The sequence below is a fragment of the Oncorhynchus masou genome, chromosome 16 (assembly GCF_036934945.1).
Source record: "Oncorhynchus masou masou isolate Uvic2021 chromosome 16, UVic_Omas_1.1, whole genome shotgun sequence".
Classification (NCBI taxonomy): Eukaryota; Metazoa; Chordata; class Actinopteri; order Salmoniformes; family Salmonidae; genus Oncorhynchus; species Oncorhynchus masou.
Genome location: NC_088227.1, coordinates 16,981,129 through 17,001,813, shown reverse-complemented (window position 1 = coordinate 17,001,813; position 20,685 = coordinate 16,981,129). Strand labels below are relative to the sequence as shown.

Here is a 20,685-nt window from a genome sequence, read left to right as displayed (position 1 = left end):
TCCTATTGCAGATTCAGTCTTCCCAGCCTGGTGCAGGTCTACAATTTTGTTTCTGGTGTCCTTTGACAGCTCTTTGGTCTTGGCCATAGTGGAGTTTGGAGTGTGACTGTTTGAGTTTGTGGACAGGTGTCTTTTATACTGATAACAAGTTCAAACAGGTGCCATTAATACAGGTAACGAGTGGAGGACAGAGGAGCGTCTTAAAGAATAAGTTACAGGTCTGTGAGAGCCAGAAATCTTGCTTGTTTGTAGGTGACCAAATACTTATTTTCCACCATAACTTGCAAATAAATTCATTCAAAATCCTACAATGTGATTTTCTGGATTTTTTTTCAAATTCTGTCTGTCATAGTTGAAGTGTACCTATGATGAAAATGACAGGCCTCTCATCTTTTTAAGTGGGAGAACTTGCACAATTGGTGGCTGGCTAAATATTTTTTTGCCACACTGTACATATCGAACCCTCTTGAAAGGGAAAGATGCACATCCTTGATGCCAATCACAAATATATAAAAACTATAATTGTGCTTCAAACAATGTACAAGTCTCAAATGACAGCTCCAATAAGCCCCTATGATGAACGAGAGGTTTTGTATTTCATCGTTTGGGTCCTGCATGTGGATCGTAAAAAGAGCCGAATTTCCCATCACTCCTACCGACTGGCCTACCAACCCCGTAGGGGGAGTGGTGTGATGACGAAAAAAAACCCACAGGAAAATGCCTCGATACATCTAGCAATTCAGATAGAAGGGGTAGTAGAAGAGGGACTTCAGAAAATAGCTACATCTCCTCTGGCTAGTCATAAACAATCTTCTTTGATTTCCTGCCCAACTACACGGGTACTGGAACTACCCCCAGACCATTCAAATTACTCAATATTATGGATCACAATTTAGCTAACAACGTATAACTGAACTACTTTACAGACGTGCATAAAACAAGTGTACTCAGACACAGAATTCTTCATTTCATATTCTAGAGAACACAGTCCTCGGGTTTTGCCTAAAATGTCTACAATGGAAGTAGAACAGACTCATTTCCAAACAACACTTTGGCACAAAACCATTCTCTCATCTCTGTCAATTCTAGGTTTAATTAGATGCAACTTGATAGAGGCTTCACGCTCATGTCGCGAGTGAGAAATCACTTACGAAATCAATTAGGAAAAAAACTGCATGCATTCCCTTTATTCTATCCACAATATAAATAACCCATTTGATTTACTTTCCTCATTAACAAAGAGACATGCGAAGGGTAGGTATTAATTAGTCAAGCCATGCGGGAACAGAGACATCAGCAGGACTTGACTGACTTCATTGATCAGACCGAATAACAACAATTATATTAGGACAACTTTCCCAGGCTCTATTATTCATTTCCCAACCCTGGAGACAGGAGACCTAGTCCAAACAACAACAAAAACATGTCATAACACATCGACTCAGGTAGCAAGTACGATTACAATCACGGATGCACCATGAGGTTGGACTGAAAAGGACAAAAACGGAAGAAATAATAAGGCACAATAACGGTAGGCAAGTGTGTCAAATCTCTGGGACATTCTAAATCTAATTGCAAGGAAGGGTCTCTAAAAAGTGTTGCTTTCCCAAGATTCTTCAATAGACGTTTGAACAAGTGGCATCCTAAAGCCCAGAGTCTTAGGCCTACTTTCTGAACTAGAGCATTGTTGGCTTCCAGGCCGACTTCCTGCAAGGCAGAGCAGGGCGTATGCATCTGGCCCATCTGGCTCATGCATGCATCTGCAGCTGGCGGAGCAGCCGTAACCCACTAGAGAAGGAAAAACAGAGCACTGTCATCAATGCCTCGGCCTGGTCTTCCCAGGTAAACAGCGCGTCGCAGAGCAGATGTCAGGCCATGTATTATGCATACCACAGGTCCCATTAACCAAGCACTAACATAGATTAATAATGCAAAGCTCCGCCATTTCTTAATTAATAGGAGGCCGACTGAGTTTATCCTTGGCTTGGGAGTGGCGTAGGTAGTATCTGTGTGTGTGTGTGTGTGTGTGTGTGTGTGTGTGTGTGTGTGTGTGTGTGTGTGTGTGTGTGTGTGTTCAACCAGTACCCTCCCCCCTCAAGGCACCACCGGGTACACATTTCAGTAAATGGCTCCCCCTGGATATGAGTCTTGGCGTGGGGTCGTTGTCAAGGCCCTCGGGTGATGACTGGCGTGTGTGTGTGTGACCTCTCAGACAGCAGACAGTGGAGAGAAGGAGCACCGGCTGGGCCGTGTGGTGCTGAAAACCATTGGACGCCCCTTCGCTCGTCACTGTGTTCCGTTATGAGAGTGGGTGACAGGAATAAATGCCAGTGACAGTATATATTGTTTCCAGCTTACCTGGCTAAATTAAGGGCGTTAATCAAATTTTGGCAGGTAAATCCTATGCCTGTCCTAGAAGCCTAGTAGTGACGGCAGGCAGGAGAGAAGCGGGAAAGCTGTAACTTGTATTAAAAGAGGCTGCTGCAAAGCCATGAATATTTCATAAGGAAGTTGTTCTCCGGCCACCTTTGACCATGGTTGAGAGCCTTTTTTCTTCCTTGTGATGAAAACAGGTTGAAGAAAAGTACTATTGTCAAGCTTTGGGGCTCTTGTGCTGCAATCAATGGCACATAAAAGGAGTTATAACCTTGTCCTTTACAGCATATCCAAGAAACATAAAAATAGGCTTGGCAAGCGCCGTTGAAGACAACATAATTGCCTTTGTCTGTTCCAGTGTTGTGGAAGCAAGTTAATGAGGCTTCCTTCTAAACAAAGAAGAATCTCAGCTGAGATCTTGCAAATAAATGCATTTCTCTGAAAATGGAATACGGAAAGGGCAAGGACTGATAAATGCTCCAAAACCAAGACAAAGTAATCTGCCATTAAAGATTCAGAGGACTATCTCAGAAGGGCATTTGCATATCTTAAATCCCTGATAATTAAATAGAATTTACACAAGGGTGATTGAAATTCTCAGTTAAATATGAAAGTCTAATCACCAAAATTGTTAGAAACTATTTCAAGAGAGTAAACGATTAAGTAGGAAGAATCTTTATACGGCCTTTAAATGAGGTGCCATACTTCACGAGGTGAGTGCTGGCAAAAAGTTATGTGCAACTCCTGTCCCGAATGGAAAGTTATGAGTGAGGCTGGAGAACATTCATGGGATATTAGAGAGATGTTTTAATTAGAATGGGAGCTCCGTGTGGGAATATTGCCTGTGTCTGAAGTGACTGGTGTCATCGGTGGTGCAGAGGAGAGCTGTTCATCACATAGCGAGAGAGCGAGAGAGAGAGAGAGGATAGAAAGAGAGAGAGAGGGGAGAGGATAGAAAGAGACAGACCGGGAGAGAGAGAGAGCTCTCCTCCACACCTCATTTAGCACCTCTGTAAGACAGCCCCAGACAGCCTGGGTATCAGGCCCATCTGCAAGCCTGTCAACACACCACTCCCAACTGTCACAGGCCATCCAGCACAGCACACCCACATACAGCCTATCACATACCAGAGCTCACTTACAGCTGGACAGACATATTAGAGCCAAACAAATATCCTCATTGTTTAAATTTAATTAGGGAGGGGAAGTGTTAAGATAGAGGAAGTCTTAACACTAGAACCGCCATAGGCCAACAGCCACTGCTGCTGAAAAAAATCCTAGGGAAACACTGAATTATCTGAATGATGAGTGTGAAAAGGATGACTGAATTTAGAACAATAGTCTTATCATGTGTCTCTCTATTATGGGAATACTTGGGTACAGATTTCCAAAATTAAAAACACACTTGGACCTGATTTCCTGGTGTGTTTACAGTGTTTTGCGTCCAACAGAAAACTTCATGTTCACAGTAGTTATGGATCACAGTTAATGCAAGTCAAATATCAAAGCCGATGATCAATTATTTTCCCAAATAATTTAACAATGTTCAAGCTTTGTGAATTAAAACAGAAGTTTTAGTTAAATACCACCCAGAATAAGCCACCTCAACCCACTGCATACAAACCAGGATCGGTGAACCAAAGCATTACTCATCCTTCATCTGCAAATGGAAGTGAGGTCCTTCGAACATGGAGTATTCATTTAACTCCACAAAATGAAACTCAATGATAGTAATGGCTATAACAAATGGCTTGTAATACACTAAGAGGAACTAGCTGTGCCGAGTGGTTTGCTGGAGGAGGAGGAGAGAGGTGGGGGAAAAACACATGTCATTGTTCACTTCCATTTGGCAAGTACTGCATCTTAATAAAACAAATATTGGGGCATTCTGTGGTACAAGACATGCAGCGTAATACCAACCACACAGGAGGGGGCTGTTTAGTATGTGTGTGTGTAAACAAGAAAACTGTAATCGTTCCGTTCCCCCCAGGAGTCATGCAGCAGCATACAGTATTCTCTAGTATGTCTCACATATGAAAGAGAGAAAGGAAGCAGCAACACTTTGAGAAACACACTACCTCACTGCCTTTAACTCAATTACCTCCCTTTAAAACACACACACACACACACACACACACACACACACACACACACACACACACACACAGCTTAATGAACTGCTCTCAATGTCCAGCAAATACCCAGCAGCCATAGAATTCACAGACATAGGGGGGTGAAACATCTATAGCTTATTGCAGTCTTCTGTGCACCAAATCTCAGAGACGACAAAACAATGTGCGTCTATCTGGATCTATCAGTCAAGAGATGCTTCCATCAAAGCATATCAAAGCCTATACCAACTATTAAGAGATTTCTCCACTTACTACAGAGAGGAGAGCTTACTAAAAGAGTTTCTTAAAAAGCTGCATGTGTAAACAAAGGGTTTATTACTCAAAAATATATTTATGAAATCCTCTGTGCCAGGCAGAAAAGGTTCCATCAGCGATACATCTTCAATAGACGTCGACAGCAGCAGCGATACCGTCCACTAACAAAACAAGATTACAATTTCAGTAGACGATACAATGCACCTTTTGTCTGAGCCTCCCAGCCCGACTGTGGTAGAACAGACTCGGGGGTGCTCCAGGTACCCTCTCCTCTCTCCGGCCCGGCACCACAGGATTATTGACTAATACACTGAACAAAAATATAAAACGCAAACTGTTGGTCCCAACAAAAAGCTTATTTCTTTCCAAAATTTTGTACACAAATTTGTTTACATCCCTGTGAAGTTGCATTTCTCCCTTGCCAAGATAATCCATCCACCTGACAGGTGTTGCATATCAAGAAGCAGATTGAACAGCATGATCGTTACACAGGTGCACCTTGTGCTGGGAACAATAAAAGGCCACTAAAATGTGACATTTTGTCACAGAACACAATGCTACAGATGTCAAGTTGAGGGAGCACGCAACTGGCATGATGACTGCAGGAATGTCCACCGGAGCTGTTGCCAGATTATTGAATGTTAATTTCTTATTATACCCTGATGAAGACAGCTTGTCAGTTATTAAAATATTGCATCGGAGCTCCTAGAGTGTGCGGCTCTGCTTTAATTTTTCAAGTGCTCTACTCCTCTAGCCTGCGCCTCGCCTAAACAGGTGTGCGTTTCTTTCGCCTCCATGTTCATTTCTCAACCATAAATCACCTCCAATGTCGTTTTAGAGAATTTGGCAGTACGTCCAACCAGCCGGAAAAACGCAGACCATGTGTATGGCGTTGTGTGGGCGAGAAGTTTGCTGACGTCAACATTGTGAACAGAATGTGCCATGGTGGTGGTGGGATTACTCTATGGCCAGGCATAAGATAGAGTCAACAAACACAATTGCATTTTATTGGCAATTTGAATGCACAGAGATACAGTGACGAGATCCTGAGGCCCATTGCCATTCATCCGCCGCATCCGCCGCATCACCTCATGTTTCAGAATGATAATGCACGGCCCCATGTTTCCAGGGATCTGTTCACAATTCCTGGGAGCTGAAAATGTCCCAGTTCTTTCATGGCCTGCATACTCAACAGACATGCCACCCATTGAGCACATTTGGGATGCTCTGGATCGACATGTATGACAGTGTGTTCCAACATCACAGCAATTGAAGAGGTGTGGGACAACATTCCACAATCAACAGCCTGATCAGCTCTATGTGTCACGCAACATGAGGCAAATGGTGGTCAAACCAGACACTGACTGGTTTTCTGATTCACGGCCCTACTTTATTTTTAAAAAAAATGGTGACCAACAGATGCATATCTGTACTCCCAGTCATGTGAGAGTAAATTTATTTATTTAAATTGACTGATTTCCTTATATGACCTGTAATTCAGTAAAATCTTTGAAATTGTTGCATGTTGTGTTTATATTTTTGGTCAATATAGCTTTGACTGATTGCCAATTTGGTCCTAATCTGTGGGGCAAGCCTGATGGCAGCGGGGGGCGGGCATGAATCAGCTGTCTGCGGGACTGAACGGGAATGGGGACAGATACTCACCAAACAGATTGCTGGAGTGGCCTTGCATGGAGACAGGCCTCAGCTCATTGGATCCCCAGGCGTATCGCTTGTAACTGTCCCAGGCAAACTTCATCATCTGTGGGCAAAAGGAGAGGAAGGGAAGGGGGGACAAGGGGGAAATTCAGTTTAGTCTTAGCAGATCTATGAAGGGTGATTCACTTCCTTTGGGTGTTTGGTCATTATGGGCAGGTTTCCAGTTAAGTATTTGTTTTGTTAAATAAGGGTGTATTTGTGACATGGAGCAGACTTCAGGCTATTTTATGTTGGACAACATCCTGTTGTCACCTCAGATATTAACTGTGCAGGGAAGTCTGTCAATCATTTAATAGACCTTGACATTACACAAGAAAAAGTCTCCGTTTGACGTATTCAGTGACCCTGGTTTGTGATACTTAACCACTGAGAGACATCTATACTCTACAGTACATGCTGAATTTCTAAGCTACATGCGTCACAAGGTTGTTCTTAAATCAGTGTCTTCTGACCGTATCTATTTTTGGTCCCAAAGACTATAATTCACACCTAATCCTCCTTAAAAATCAATGGAATCATAGCTATAAAAAAAACCTACATGGCGATTACAGCATAAAGCCGTTTGCTCCCTCTCCCTGGTAAAGCAATCCAGATGGTGGCAGATAAAAAAAAAACTGTTCAAAGCGAGGACAGATTTTCAACGTTTACACATTTTCATGAAAAGGTATATTACTCATTTAAAACTGCAATCTATAAAGTTTACTCTGTTGAGTGCCAGTGAGATTATGTTACCTATTTAATATTGCAACACCACTGCTTTCGGTCATAATACAGTCCAACTAAGTTTACATATGGGAAAATAACAGGCCAGAAATGATCAATTGGAAGGTAATGGGTTGTCTGGTCGCACTAACAATGCACCCCAACAGTGCTAGTGTCGAATTCTCTCTCTGCACTGTCACATCTCAGTTCTCTTCTGCAGGGTAGCGATTACCAGTGTGTCCTCCAGTGTTTGTTGTTGGGAGGATTAGACTGTAAAGGAGACGAGAGAGAAATATGCTGCCATTCTCTAAAGTTGATACAGAGGCAGATTGAAGCTGAAATCCCCCTCGAGCAAAAGATGAGAAGACCAGACAGAGATTAAAATTATGTTTTCCTCAAGACTCTCAGCTTGTCAGATCCACATAGGGAAATAGGGTCCACAATTCAATGCTGGCTATTGAAGATCACTAGCAAAACAATCTAAGTGATTGAGGGTAGTCAATGGACAGAAACAATAATGGTCCCTCTTAAGCAGAGAGATTAGGCCTACTCATTTGTTTACAGATCAGTATTTTCTGGAGCGTTTTCTGAGATCGACACGTCTTTCTCTGATACTTAAGCGGAGAAAAACACAACGGCAAGGTGTTTATTAATGATGTGTGCCCTTCCTGCAATGTGAAAACCAGAGCAACCACTGTGTTCTCTCTTGGTTACCACCATTTCAAATGATGAGATGATGTTGCTAATGCACAAATGATTGGAGCACAAATGTGGAAAGATTGGAATTAAATTGAGTGTTAAAAAGTCTGCCGCCTGTGACAGAGAGCAGAGATGGATTAGAAGGCCCGCCTACAGCAACAGAATGGGGGGGGGGGCATTTTCCCGAGCTAAACTGACCTAGACGCACCCCCAACATATAAAACTTCACAACATTCTGCCCAAAAAGAATGTCAATTTCTCTCACCCAGTGGAATATAAGATATTTCGGTGAGCGCTGATGCCGCCCCTTGATAAGCAGTGCCCACTTTTTCAAAAGCAGGGGCGCAAAATATTTTGCTTATACATGCCGAGTGCCCCTCACCAAGGTGCTGTTGGAGAGACGCACCGCTGTGGCGCTCCACCGACATTCTGTTAAAAAAAATACATCATGTTGCCTATGGTAGAAAGAGTATATGGCCATTTCTGTAACCTACAGGCTGGAATAGAGATCACATTTATGACAAAGTCATGAGAAGATACTTTTTAAATCGTGCACGTTTCTCAGATCAAATGGCCTGACCTCAGTGGTTTCATGTTTGAATGTGTACATTTTTTTAAAGATGATAATAGCGAGAAAAAAATTATATAAATTCTATACTTCTGCATTTCCCGCTGTGTAAACACATTGATTCTCATTTCAAATAGGCTCGGGATAACTCCTGATACAGTTAGGTAGCTGATATTCAGAGCTTAAATAGACTAAATGATTAGTCACAGGAATGGGGCCTAATAAAGCCAATGCAACTTCCTGTTTTACAAACGGTAGGCTTACCTCATGAATGGGTATTCAGAGAATGTCATTGCGGGCCGACACTCTACACCCCAGTAAGCACAGACCAACAACATTCTTTTGGCCGGTACGGGCCAGCCTCGATTTCAACATCCACAGACTGGACGTCTATGTTTAGTTCAGATTTGGTCCGGTCCCGATTTGAACATCCACAGACACTCAGTTCGGACCGGCCTATATTTGGCCCAAACATAGGCGTCTATATTTGGTTCAGATTTGGTTCGGACCGGCCTTGACGTGGCCCAAACATTTGTCCGGACCAAATCTTAACCAAATCATAGACATCAGTTTGGACAGCACAGTACAGCAAAGTATAGTTCAGTACACCAGTATAGCACAGTAGAGTATAGTGCAGTACAATGTAATGTACCCTACTTAACTCTAATGTAATCATTCAATACGTCTTTTCAACTTTCATTCAGAACCGAAAATAAACCAGATTTCAACATCCGGAAAATAAGTATTTTAAATGTCTGGAAAATACATATTTTCATCTTTCATTCAGAACCTAAAATGAACCCAACTTAAACTTCTGGAAAAATACATATTTTAGACATCTTTTCAATGTCATTTTGCTTACTGGGAGTATTCTAGTTTCACGGGGGTATAAGAGGGTGGCAATTGTTTTTTGTCTTGTCTAGGGCAGCAGAACAGCCAGGACTGGGCCTGCCCTTCACAGTCACAATTGTTTAGCCTAAGTGAGAGAGGGTGTTTTGATCAGTCCATCATGGAAAGCCCACTACAAAGGCTTAAAAGGGAATTTCACCCCGGCTCTGTCACGGCAGATAGTCATTACTATATTAACAACATTACCTTTTTATCATCAACATCACAATTATCCAAACCACAAGCTAGAAGTAGCACATTTTCATTTGGTAGAGTTGGGAAGTTTCGACTCCCTGTGTATTGGTCTTCTCATGGTGAACCACAAAGTCCGACATTCATAGCGAATGCTGATACCGCCCGCTAGGTAGAGGGAGAGTTCCCACAAACATGAATAATGGCTTTTTTAAAATTTGAACAGCCAACACAGTAATCTCAATAGTTCTCTAGACAATATTTTTTTTGAAAAAGATTGTTTTTCACCATTTGTCATCATGCCCATCATGGCTGTGCTAATTACAAACATGCGTGAAAATGTGTCATCTTTCACCATTCTAGCTACCAGAGATTCGTTCTCTCTTTGACTGACCTTAGCTAACGTAAGTTAGCTAACGGTACCAAATAAAAAGCATCTCAATTTGGAAACCCTCTATTTCACCCTTGTCTGGAAAACACTCGTTAAAAATATAATTGTCGATATAGATAACTTACTCTGTGTGTTGGTAGCCATGATGAATGTGTATACATAGTCTATGGTTGTTTAGTTGGTTTTCAGCCAGTCTCAGCTGGCTAGCAATCTTACTGCCAATTTAGTGATGCTAGTTAACCAACAGCAAACTGACAATATTGAAATGTCCATTTTAGGTATGCTTAGCTAGCCAGTCTAATAGAGATCAATACAATTAGTGGTTAAATTGTGTATTTTGTTGTAGGTGGTATACAATCCGATTCCACCAACATGCGCTTCCAATCCCTAGCTAGTGAAGATAAATTGGCCAAAATATTTACAAGCTGATGGCAAAGATAGCTCAATTTGTATGAATTGGGCAGTGTTTGTGTTATCTGGTTACACGTCATTAGAGGTAGCTTGATGACCACAGAGTACCTTCCAGACCATGTAATCAATTTAGTCTTTCTCCCCTTTCTCTTTTGGTAAAACTCCAGTTATCTGGAGTCATTCCAGTGTCCTGCTGAAAAATACCCCAAAGCGGGGGCATTTTGAATACACAAGCATGAGGGAGCGGACACACCTTGCGGTTATGGAGAACAACAAGGGACACTGAAAGGTATAAAGCAAGACTACAACAGTAATGACAAAGACATTCATGACACAAGCACCTCATTATTCTCCCTGCAGATTCTCAAAACAATACAAAATTCCCCTGCAAAAGGCTACTATTGACAAGAATAATCTGTCAAAGTCAATGAGCTGGGGGAAGTTTACAGACAGTACTTTGAGATGAGGAAGGGGGTTTTTGTTGTGCAGGGTTGTGCTTTGACAGTAAATGTATTGTATGAGAGCGATTGATGTGCCAATTCCCCTCAATCTCCCATACACAACAATTCATACTGTGTAAGAACTGCATTCCTAAGACTTTTCACACCTTCTTTAGCCACCTATTTGGTCTTTTGACAAATCAGATCAGTTCTGAAAAAGATCTGATTAAGACTAATTAGTGGAGGGAAAAAAAAACAGAATTGGCCTGCCTGTGTAAACACAGCTAATAATTAGAAGTCAGGTGTGCTAGATTATGGTCGGAATGAAAACCTACAGGATGGTAGCTCTCCAGGAACATGGTTGGAAAGCCCTGATGTAGGGCTTAAAATAAATATGGATATTTTCTATCAATCTTCTAAATTTGTCTGCCCTTATGGATTCACAGAATATATTTATATAAGCTGTACAGGGATTTTTATCATCAAATAGATGCTAGACATTCAGATATACGAAGAATGTTAGTTTTATCAAAATGTTTCAGAATCTAAAATACAGGCGAGTGTACACTAATGCTAACAAAAGAGAACTGTCTATTCAAAAACAATGTTATATGGTAAAAGCATCATGTCATTTTTTTTTTGTATGAACTGTGTATTACAGTTCAGCTTGTCCAAGTGTTTCTCAGGTGTAGAGATACGCAAGTGCAGAGAATTGTAGTTACAGATTCTTACATCAGATAATGTTCATTTCTGCCCGACACCTTGTCTATTTCAAGTCTTATCTCATTGATGGAGACAGGTGGGTGTCCCACCCCAAATTGCGGCATGTCATGATGACAGAGACCTGTCTCGATCAATGAGTGAGAAGACTTGAAATAAACACGATTGGCTGTGCACATATTGTTGGATTACTTTATGAAACAAAAAAAGTATTTATTTTCTAAATTCAAACCCCCTGCAACTGGACATGGAATTAGAGTCCTGTCTATCCCCAATCGAGGACGAAGACAGCATCGCTAAAGTTGGTCGAAAAATCTCTGTGCTACACCAAACAGTACAGGTAACTCCTAGCAAAGGATACCAAAAATGTTTGGTTAAATCACATTATCTGGTGAAACAATCCATAGTTTAGAGAGCTGGTGATCAGCAGATGATAGGAGAGGTGATCAAGATGAAATTGACATTACATAGAAACATACCGTAGAGGTTCAGTAAATAATTGTAAAGCTGTGGGAGGAGTGTTGTCATGATCAAACTGCCATTCAGCTCCTCATAAATCATCTGCTTGAAATCCAGCATAAAATCTTATCCCTCGAAAGGGATACAGTTCACAGGATACAGTTCTGCTACTGTATGTTAGCCAGCAAATACACTAAAGTTCGCTAGCTAAGTGGTTTGCAGAACAAATAACTTACTTAGCTAGGCACCGTATTTGTCATCTTCCCGCTTGGTGCTGGCGTCGGCTGTAGTGGAGCTTTTAACGTTAGCTAAATCCAACTCCGTTTCAAATCCTTTTTGCTATATTCTGGTTGAAATATGTATGGTTGAACCTCACCAAGTAGCTAATAGATGCTCCATCGTCGAATACATGTTGATGAGAGGAATCACTTGAAGCCATTGCGTCTGGTCAGTTCTTTCAGTTTTACCCAAATGATTGTTCTAAGTGTCCGCCTCCTTCCAAATTAAAAACCAGCCTTAGGAGAGGGAGCGGGGCCAGAGCACAAAGCACTGCCCCAAAACAAGTTGTAGTATTTCAGAGACTGGAAAAAATGTGTCTGCTTGTTTATTTACTAATGAATCTGCCGAAAGGAACATCGCTGAAAGATGTCCAACAGCTCTATCGAACAAGGACCTCCATATCTACACCCACAAAAAAACGTATAGTGCGATCACTATAACAGAGCCTTTGCAAAATGTCACAAAGCAGTCCTACATGTATTTTTACATCTTGCCCCCCCAATCAATACACCAGAAGCCGTCATTGGGTGTATCATTCAGGGCGCGAAGCCCTGACCTGCCTTCCTCCTGGGCAATTATGTGTGAAACATATCTCACTGTCCTAGCAATGACATGATGAAAACAAGCCCAGATTCCCCCAGGGTGAAATTCCCCTTTAACATTGTGGGAGAAACTTCCAGAGGGGCTCCTAATGGTGTTAATGAAAGGCACCTCTCACTCTGATTTCTCTGATAATGAAATGAAAACAGCTCCACTCAGTCCCAGGCCTAAACAAACAGTCCCTTCTCATCTCTCTGTCTGAGGGCCCCCCTGTAGAGAATGCTGGTGTGAAGTCATTTGCAACACAGCGTGGACTCCCCATACCAGCCAGCATTCTCCTCCAGAAATTAGATGAGTTTATCGACTCCCACACAGAGAGCGGGAGAGAGACAGACAGAGAGAGACTCGTTAAACCAAGATGTTATTTACCCCAAAACCCTGGGCCCCACCCCCTCGCAAACTCCCAGCGCTCAAACCTTACTCTGGTCCTGCTGAGAGGGTGCCAAATACAAGCCAGTGGTTCTGTTGGTTGGCTTCGCTAGTAACTAGGCGACTTGGAACCAGAACCATTTGCCAAAACTGAATTAGAAGTTGTGGGGAGATGGGAGGCATTGAACACGGGCCATATTGATACTCATTCAGTAGTGCTACATTTTGTTTGCAATAAAATAAAAAAAACAGCAGGCTGTTCTGGCAGACTATTCCCAGATGGGAAATGCTTTTGTTCAATGTAGGTTACCGGTCTCCATCCAGACGGCTCAATATTCAGTCCTCTGCACCTCGGTACAAAGCCTGGTCTTCCCACAGTGTGGTCCTAACGGAGGCACAAGGACCGGCACAGCCAAGAGCGAGTACTGCTCCTGCTTAGATGGAGCGCCAGCCTCCCTGATTTACAAGGCAGTAATTGCTTTTCCAGTCAGGGTTTAATGTGAGCATTTGAGTCAAAAATGTAATCTCGTCATTCGTGGCTCTCTCACTCTCTGCATGCGGTCTGTCGGCGGGAGGATCAGCAGCAGGAGCTCTCCCATTGTTTAATCGGCGGCATTGTGTAGTCCAAAGACGTCACAGCAACAGTGGAATGAGTTGACAGCGGGTGCTTGGGGGGGGGGGACATGTTACTTTCTGCCATGAGAAACAAGCAAGACTGAGTTCTCAGTGCAGTAGAGCAGAGAGCATGCTGGGATATCACTAAGGCTCTCCTATGTGGCATTTATGTGGTGCCCTGGGATGCAGAGCGGTGTACCATTGTTGTCAGGTAACGCACACCTATGCTCAAAAGACAGGGCTCTTGGACGGCTGTGTTTGGTCTGACAGAGCAGAGACACTCTTCGACCTGCTGAGCCGGGCTAGGCCTCGGCAGGAGAGTCCGTCAGAGGGGACCTAAAGGTGGAGCAGGCCATAGTGGGCTCTGCTGTCTGTTAAGAGGATTAACCTCCCTCAGTGCGTTGTTCTTCTAAGGGCTCAGACACGCCAATAGCATTTGTTGGCCGACAGTACCGCTGAAAGTCATTTGTGAACCGAGTGCACACTGATTTTACATGTAGAATCGCGTGAAAAAAAAAGAATCAGACGTCCACAGCGGTGAGGCCCCTAAAACACAGAACTAATCGGCAGACAAACGCTAGATTCCCATTCAGTGTGACGCGTGCACGCCTTTAAAAAAGGTTAGGGCGGGGGCAGAGCAGATCAGGAACAGATGTCTATTAATTCATAAACCAGCCCCAAGGGAGTGATTTATTTTCTATAGGCCTACAGTATGTGGGTTGGTTGGAGAGTCATGTGAGGACAAAACAGGGTTTGGGGGAAGAGTAATACCAAAGTCAGTGAATCACGAGTCATAAGTGACTATTCAAAACGGCAAAGGAATAAAAAGGCCTAATCATTAAAAACTATTCCCTCCCCTACCCCATGTCAGTTTCCATCCCCTGCTAACCTGTCCTCCATGTTGTGCTCATCTTTCCCTCTTTTCTCTTTGCTGAGCAGCCCAGGAAATTCAGCTAGTTTGGGGACCTGGGAACAAATCATCTGTTTGCCAAATTTCCATTTCCCTTATCCCCTGCTGTCAGTCCATCCTCCCCCCTCATTGATGACTGAGCTGTGTGTGAAGGAGGGCAGAACTAGGATTTGGAGGAGCTCTGTGCCATGGATGTTTCTGAAGGAGAGGAGAGCCAGACTGGGAGACGGAGACAGACAGTGCCGGCAGCAGGCACAGAACCCAGGGCTCAGGACAAGCAGCTGTCCAGGACAGAGAGCCCAACTACAGGAAATGTCAACAGAGACCACGTCCATGCCAACTCCCGTTTACTGTCAACCAAACTGCCTCCGCTTTTTACACTCACTTTAGTGTCTTTCCTCTTATCTGCTATCCCTCTCTGTCCTTCATCGCTCGACTATTGCGGTTCTCTTCTCTTTCAGTCTCTCTCCCCCGCCGTCCTCCATCTCTTTCTTGCAACAGACCTAAACATACCCATCCTTAACCCTGGAGGAGAGGAGTTGGAGAAGATCCTCTTAGCTGGTTGAGGCTTATCTGAACGCCCGGCTATTGGAGGTGACAGTGTCGGGACACATTTACGCTCTGGCAAAGGATTAGGCCTAAGCAATCACTTGCACTGTCTTTTGGATTGAGCTAACACTCTCATATAAAGTCCGCTGTTGTACAGAACGTCTTGGTGTGTATGTGTGGGCCCATCCAGTCAAATCAATATGGAGTTAAGGGCCGTGTTAACATTCATGAAAATCAGGTGAGCTGAAGACACTCATATCCCCAAATCTGGCAGCAAATTATTTCTTCCAGACTTTTGTCTCCTTGGACGGGAAGAAATTGCCAGAGAAAACTGACACCAAGAGCCATACTTTCTTCTGAATGTCAAAATACAGATCTTTGTTTCTTTGACTACTTGAATAGAATATTCCAGAGAGTGCTGGTGACCTCCGGTATAGTTAATGGGAGCACGGCACAATGAACCGCACACTGGGGCGGCAGGGTAGCCTAGTGGTTAGAGCGTTGGACTAGTAACCGGAAGGTTGCGAGTTCAAAACCCCCAAGCTGACAAGGTACAAATCTGTCGTTCTGCCACTGAACAGGCAGTTAACCCACTGTTCCCAGGTCGTCATTGAAAATAAGAATTTGTTCTTAACTGACTTGCCTGGTTAAATAAAGGTAAAATTAAAAAAAAAAAAAAACTTGCTTTAGAGCACTGGACGTGTATCCTTTCATCATAAGTGCATTTGATGAAATCACCGCCATTCATTATGCAAATGCGGCCGAGCATAGAAATCTAATCAAATCAATCATCGGCACTCTGAATGTGCCTGGCTATTTTCTCTGGACGATCAGGTTAGTGACACTTTTAAAGCGAAGAAAGTCTCGCCATGGTTTCATGACGGACCTGCACATCTGGAGTTTACCCTACAAACTCTTCTCTAGTGTCTCATGCACATTCAGTGCCTCTGCCCGACACGGTTTGCCAGTTCCCACAAGGAGCCTCATACGAGGTAGTACACCCAGCATCACTAATTCATTCAGAACATCATAACCTACTACTGATTAAATCCATTCATCTGTACACCTTGCACAGGTAGAGAAACACCTTTAAAATTTAAATTTTTTCCAACAATGCTCTTATCATCCGTAATAGTACTAAGTGATCGAATATGCAGTCACAAAGACAGATATCTTGGCCGCAACATTGTGCTGCTGAATGAGCACAAGAAGCAACACGGTCTCATCGTCAGCTATACTCTTCACTGCAGTTAAAGCCAGTCCGAAGGAGCGCAAGTCTTCAGCAACAAACAACATCTGTGTCATTGTTTCACTCTGGGGTCTAGTAAACTGGGCTGCAGCCTCTTGTCAGGATTATCATATATACAGCCTTCTAGAGAGTCTTCACCAGACTGGAAGGCAGTAAGCTCTTCATGGCATTCTTCAACATGCCCAAGCTGTTCCCAGCACGGCACTACTTCTGCTGCTTCCCTCCTGGCTCCACACACACACACAGACCAGCCACTTGATTGGTTTACCTTATTTAGAGTAGGGACATTCACTAGTTTGTGTGTGTGCTACATTTATCCCCTGCACAAACATGTTTATCCCTATTCTTCCACCATGACACACATTCAAGCACACACTGATTCAAGGCTGTTTAGGAACAACAGATGTAACATAATTAAAGGGGACAATGTAATTGTGGAAGAATGAATGAAACACAGAACAGAACAGAAAGCGTGTGTCCGTGTGCAATGTCTGAGACTCCCAGGAGAGACCAGTAGGTACTGCAGGAGAGCCTCAGAGAGCCTCTTAGATGAAGCATGTTGTCTCAATGGTGATGGATTCACACCAAAGTGGAGGGCCAGAACGGTCCAGGTATCCTTATGATGTAATTATACCTGCTATTCCCCTTTATTGCATTCCTGTTTCTGTTCCCTATTTGTTCTACATCCATTATCTCTCTGCCACCTCTTTAAAGCCCCGCCAAACACTACTGACCCACAGCAAGACAGCAGCCCGCTCTGAAGGAATAAGCAGGTCAAATAACAACGCCCATTGTAGAACACTAGAAACAAGAAATACACATCACATAAATATGCCCCACACCCGCTTATTGCCCTGCAGAGTAGCATAAACTCTCCCCACTGGCCACTGGAGACGAACGAACGAGAGAGAGGCTGGAGGGAGTGTACACAACATATTACAGTGATCCTTCATGCAGTGCCTGTCACACTGGTATGGGCAGCGACTCCCTCATGCACCTGCATCTACATGCAAATAAGACAGAGGCCTAGTGTTAGTGGGAAAGCAAAGCACAGCTCGGAAGACATACTGTACCCTCCATACCATCCATCATGCGCTACAGACGACTCAGCCCTGCAGTGATGAAGTTATGCTATAGGGATGTGCTGACAACAAAGCACTCCTAATAGGTACCCAAACTCGCTCAAGTTTTAGCCCAACAGACATTTGTGGGACTACTATTTTTTATTAATATGCGTTTTTTGGCAGAAATGCCTTCATGAACATTTGAACATTCATATGCCTTAATAACAAACCTGTATGGCAAATGTAAATATGAATAAAGTTTTTAAATTACAAGCCTAGTTGGTTTAGCCACAGAAGACAGGAACCTTCCCGCTAGCCATGATTGGCTGAGATAATGAACGGCCTGGACATGCCAAGAGATGAGTTTCGGATTGGTCTGCCGTGTAGCATCTTCTGTTTATAAAATGAGCTGCTCATTATGTGTAGATAATCCTTTCTACTGGAGTTTTCAAAATATATAACATTAGCCATGGAGAACTTCAAATGTGTTACTACTGCTCTCAACCAGAGTGACTTGACACAACGGACCAAGCAAGCTGTACAAGCAAAATGGAAACACAGGACGTCTTATTTAACCTCTCTTGGGTATGGGGCAGTATTTTCAAGTCCGGATGAAAAGCGTGCCCAAAGTAAAATGCCTGTTACTCAGGCCCAGAAGCTAGGTAGATTTGGATAGAAAACTCTAAAGTTTCTAAAACAGTTAAAATTATGTCTGTGAGTATAACAGAACTAATATGACAGGCGAAACCCTGAGGACAAACCATCCCAAAAAAAAAACATTTGCAGCCTTCCACTGTTTTCAATGGCTGTTACTTTTATTATAAGGCGAAATCCTCCCAGATTGCAGTTCCTAGGCCTTCCACTAGATGTCAACAGTCTTTAGAAAGTTTCATGCTGGTTTTTGAAAAAATGAGCCAGATATTGTCGTTTTTAAGGTGGCTCCCATTTTGGCTGTAGTGTTTCCAAGCGTGTGGAAGAGAGCGCGTTCTTTGGTATTTTTATCCAGTAAAGACAATAATGATTCTCCGTCTTAAATTTTATCGTTTATTCACGTATTAGGGTACCTAACGTTTGATTATAAACGTTGTTTGACAACATTACTAAAACTTTGTTTGGAAAAGTTTTAGTAAAGTTTGGGATTCATTTTGTATGCATTTTGAGAGAGGGAAATTGGGTGGATTATTGACTGAAGCGCACCAGCTAAATTGAGTTTATGGATATAAAGAATGACATTACTGAACAAAAAGGACCATTTGTGATGTATCTGGGACCTTTTGGAGTGCCAACAGAAGAAGATCAAAGGTAAGGCATTTATTATATCGCTATTTCTGACTTTCGTGGCGCACCTGCCTGGTTGAAATATGTTTTTCATGCTTTTGAATACGGGAAGCTGTCCTCAGATTATTGCATGGTGTGCTTTCGCCGTAAAGCCTTTTTGAAATCTGACACAGCGGCTGGATTAACAAGAAGTTAAGCTTTATTTTGGTGTATTACATTTGTGATTTTATGAAAGTAAAATATTTATAATTCTGTAGTTTGAATTTTGCGCCCTGCAATTTAACCGGATGTTGGCCAGGTGGGACGCGCTCTCTTCCGCCCCACCTGCCCATAAGAGGTTAATGAAAAGGGTTGCAGTCTGCTGTGAATCGTTCATCCATGTATACGGGTAAGAGTCTAGCTACAGTTTCAGATATTATAAAGTTTATAATTTTGTCAGAAACTTGTTTTCATTGCAAGTTAAAGCTTACTGTTAGCTAGTTAGCTGATGTTAGGTGGCTGGCTCGCTAGTTAACATTACGTGTATGATCTGTGTAGTAATATTACCTCAGAAAGCCATTTGCATTGCTAGTTATAGCCTAATGTTAGCTATCTAACCATGTACAAGCTCCACCACAATCTGGACCTTCACTGCCTGATCACAGGCCACACCAAGTCCCCCCCGACTGGTCCTTCGGCCTCATCAAGCAGTGCTTCTGAAAGACCAGAGTGATCACTGTCTGAGATTGCTGTGTTTCACAACACCAGCACTGTGACAGGAGTCAACATCCTAAAGCTGGTTGGACTAGGGGATGGTACGGTGCTGGTGGAAAGCTATGGCTGGCAACACCCGACTCCCTACTTCAGGCCGCTGCCACAGATCAAGCAGTTCCAGCACTTCAGGGGAATATCATTTTCATTGCGAGGTTATTCTTCTTATCTAAACTTGAGAGGTGAATTGATCTTGTGCAAGGTTGTAATGTCTTAAATTGTTTTGTTATTTCCTGCATTACAGCCTCAATGCTCTGGAGCCTGGTGTTGTTGTCGCCAAGGTGCGTTCAGACTCATTCGGGACCAGGATTCAGCTGCTGCACAACGCTGACATCCTTCCTCCCATAGATGGTCTGCCTGTACAAGAACCACTGGACACAGCTAGACAAACGTATGTATTTGAGAAGATCGGGGAGTTTTGTGACGAAGAGGCTATGGACATCACATGCCCTGCACCAAAGTCAAGGACAGAAAAGAAACAGGCTCTCAGAATATAGATTCCCTTGTTCATTCTTGGTTCGAACAGACCAGTTTATCACTGGGGGCGAGTTCCCAGTCATCAGCACTATCTGCAGTGCCTCTAGTCACATGACTCTCTCCTAACACACACCATACATTGCTGCTACTTTTTTTGTTTTGTATCCTGCTGCTCAGATACTTCACCCCTGATTGTATGCATACAACTTCCTCATCTATGACTGATATTGTTCTTGTACATACTGTGTATTATTTTGTTCTTTCTCTAGTGGCATTGACACTTTTTGATATTGCTACTATGCAAGTAACCATTTGGCTGTACCATTTACACCTTCTGCAGAGACCCATCCACTTAGCAAGATGTGGCTGGAGGTTACATCATTTATTTCACATGACCCATCAATTTAGACAAGTGTCTGGTAAGCGTCAACTAATATTTATTTAAAAAATTATCTGGACACTTTGTTTACCTGGAATTTTTCCTTATTGTAGGCTACTACTTTTACAATGTTTATTCTTAATCTTTACTACACTACTCACTGTTTAGCACATGACCTCACATGTGAACCTTGGGTGAGGCTAAGGCTTTAGAG

General features: G+C 42.9%; 1 protein-coding gene across 1 annotated transcript in view; it reads right to left on the bottom strand.

Moving 5' to 3' along the window:
- Nucleotides 1-20,685, bottom strand: part of LOC135557568 (mannosyl-oligosaccharide 1,2-alpha-mannosidase IA-like) — a 161,059-nt gene that overhangs the window by 114,980 nt on the left and 25,394 nt on the right. Inside the window, exon 2 of the mRNA XM_064990960.1 lies at nt 6,429-6,525. Within this exon, the coding sequence (XP_064847032.1) occupies nt 6,429-6,525 (97 nt within the window). The remainder of the gene's footprint in view (nt 1-6,428; nt 6,526-20,685) is intronic.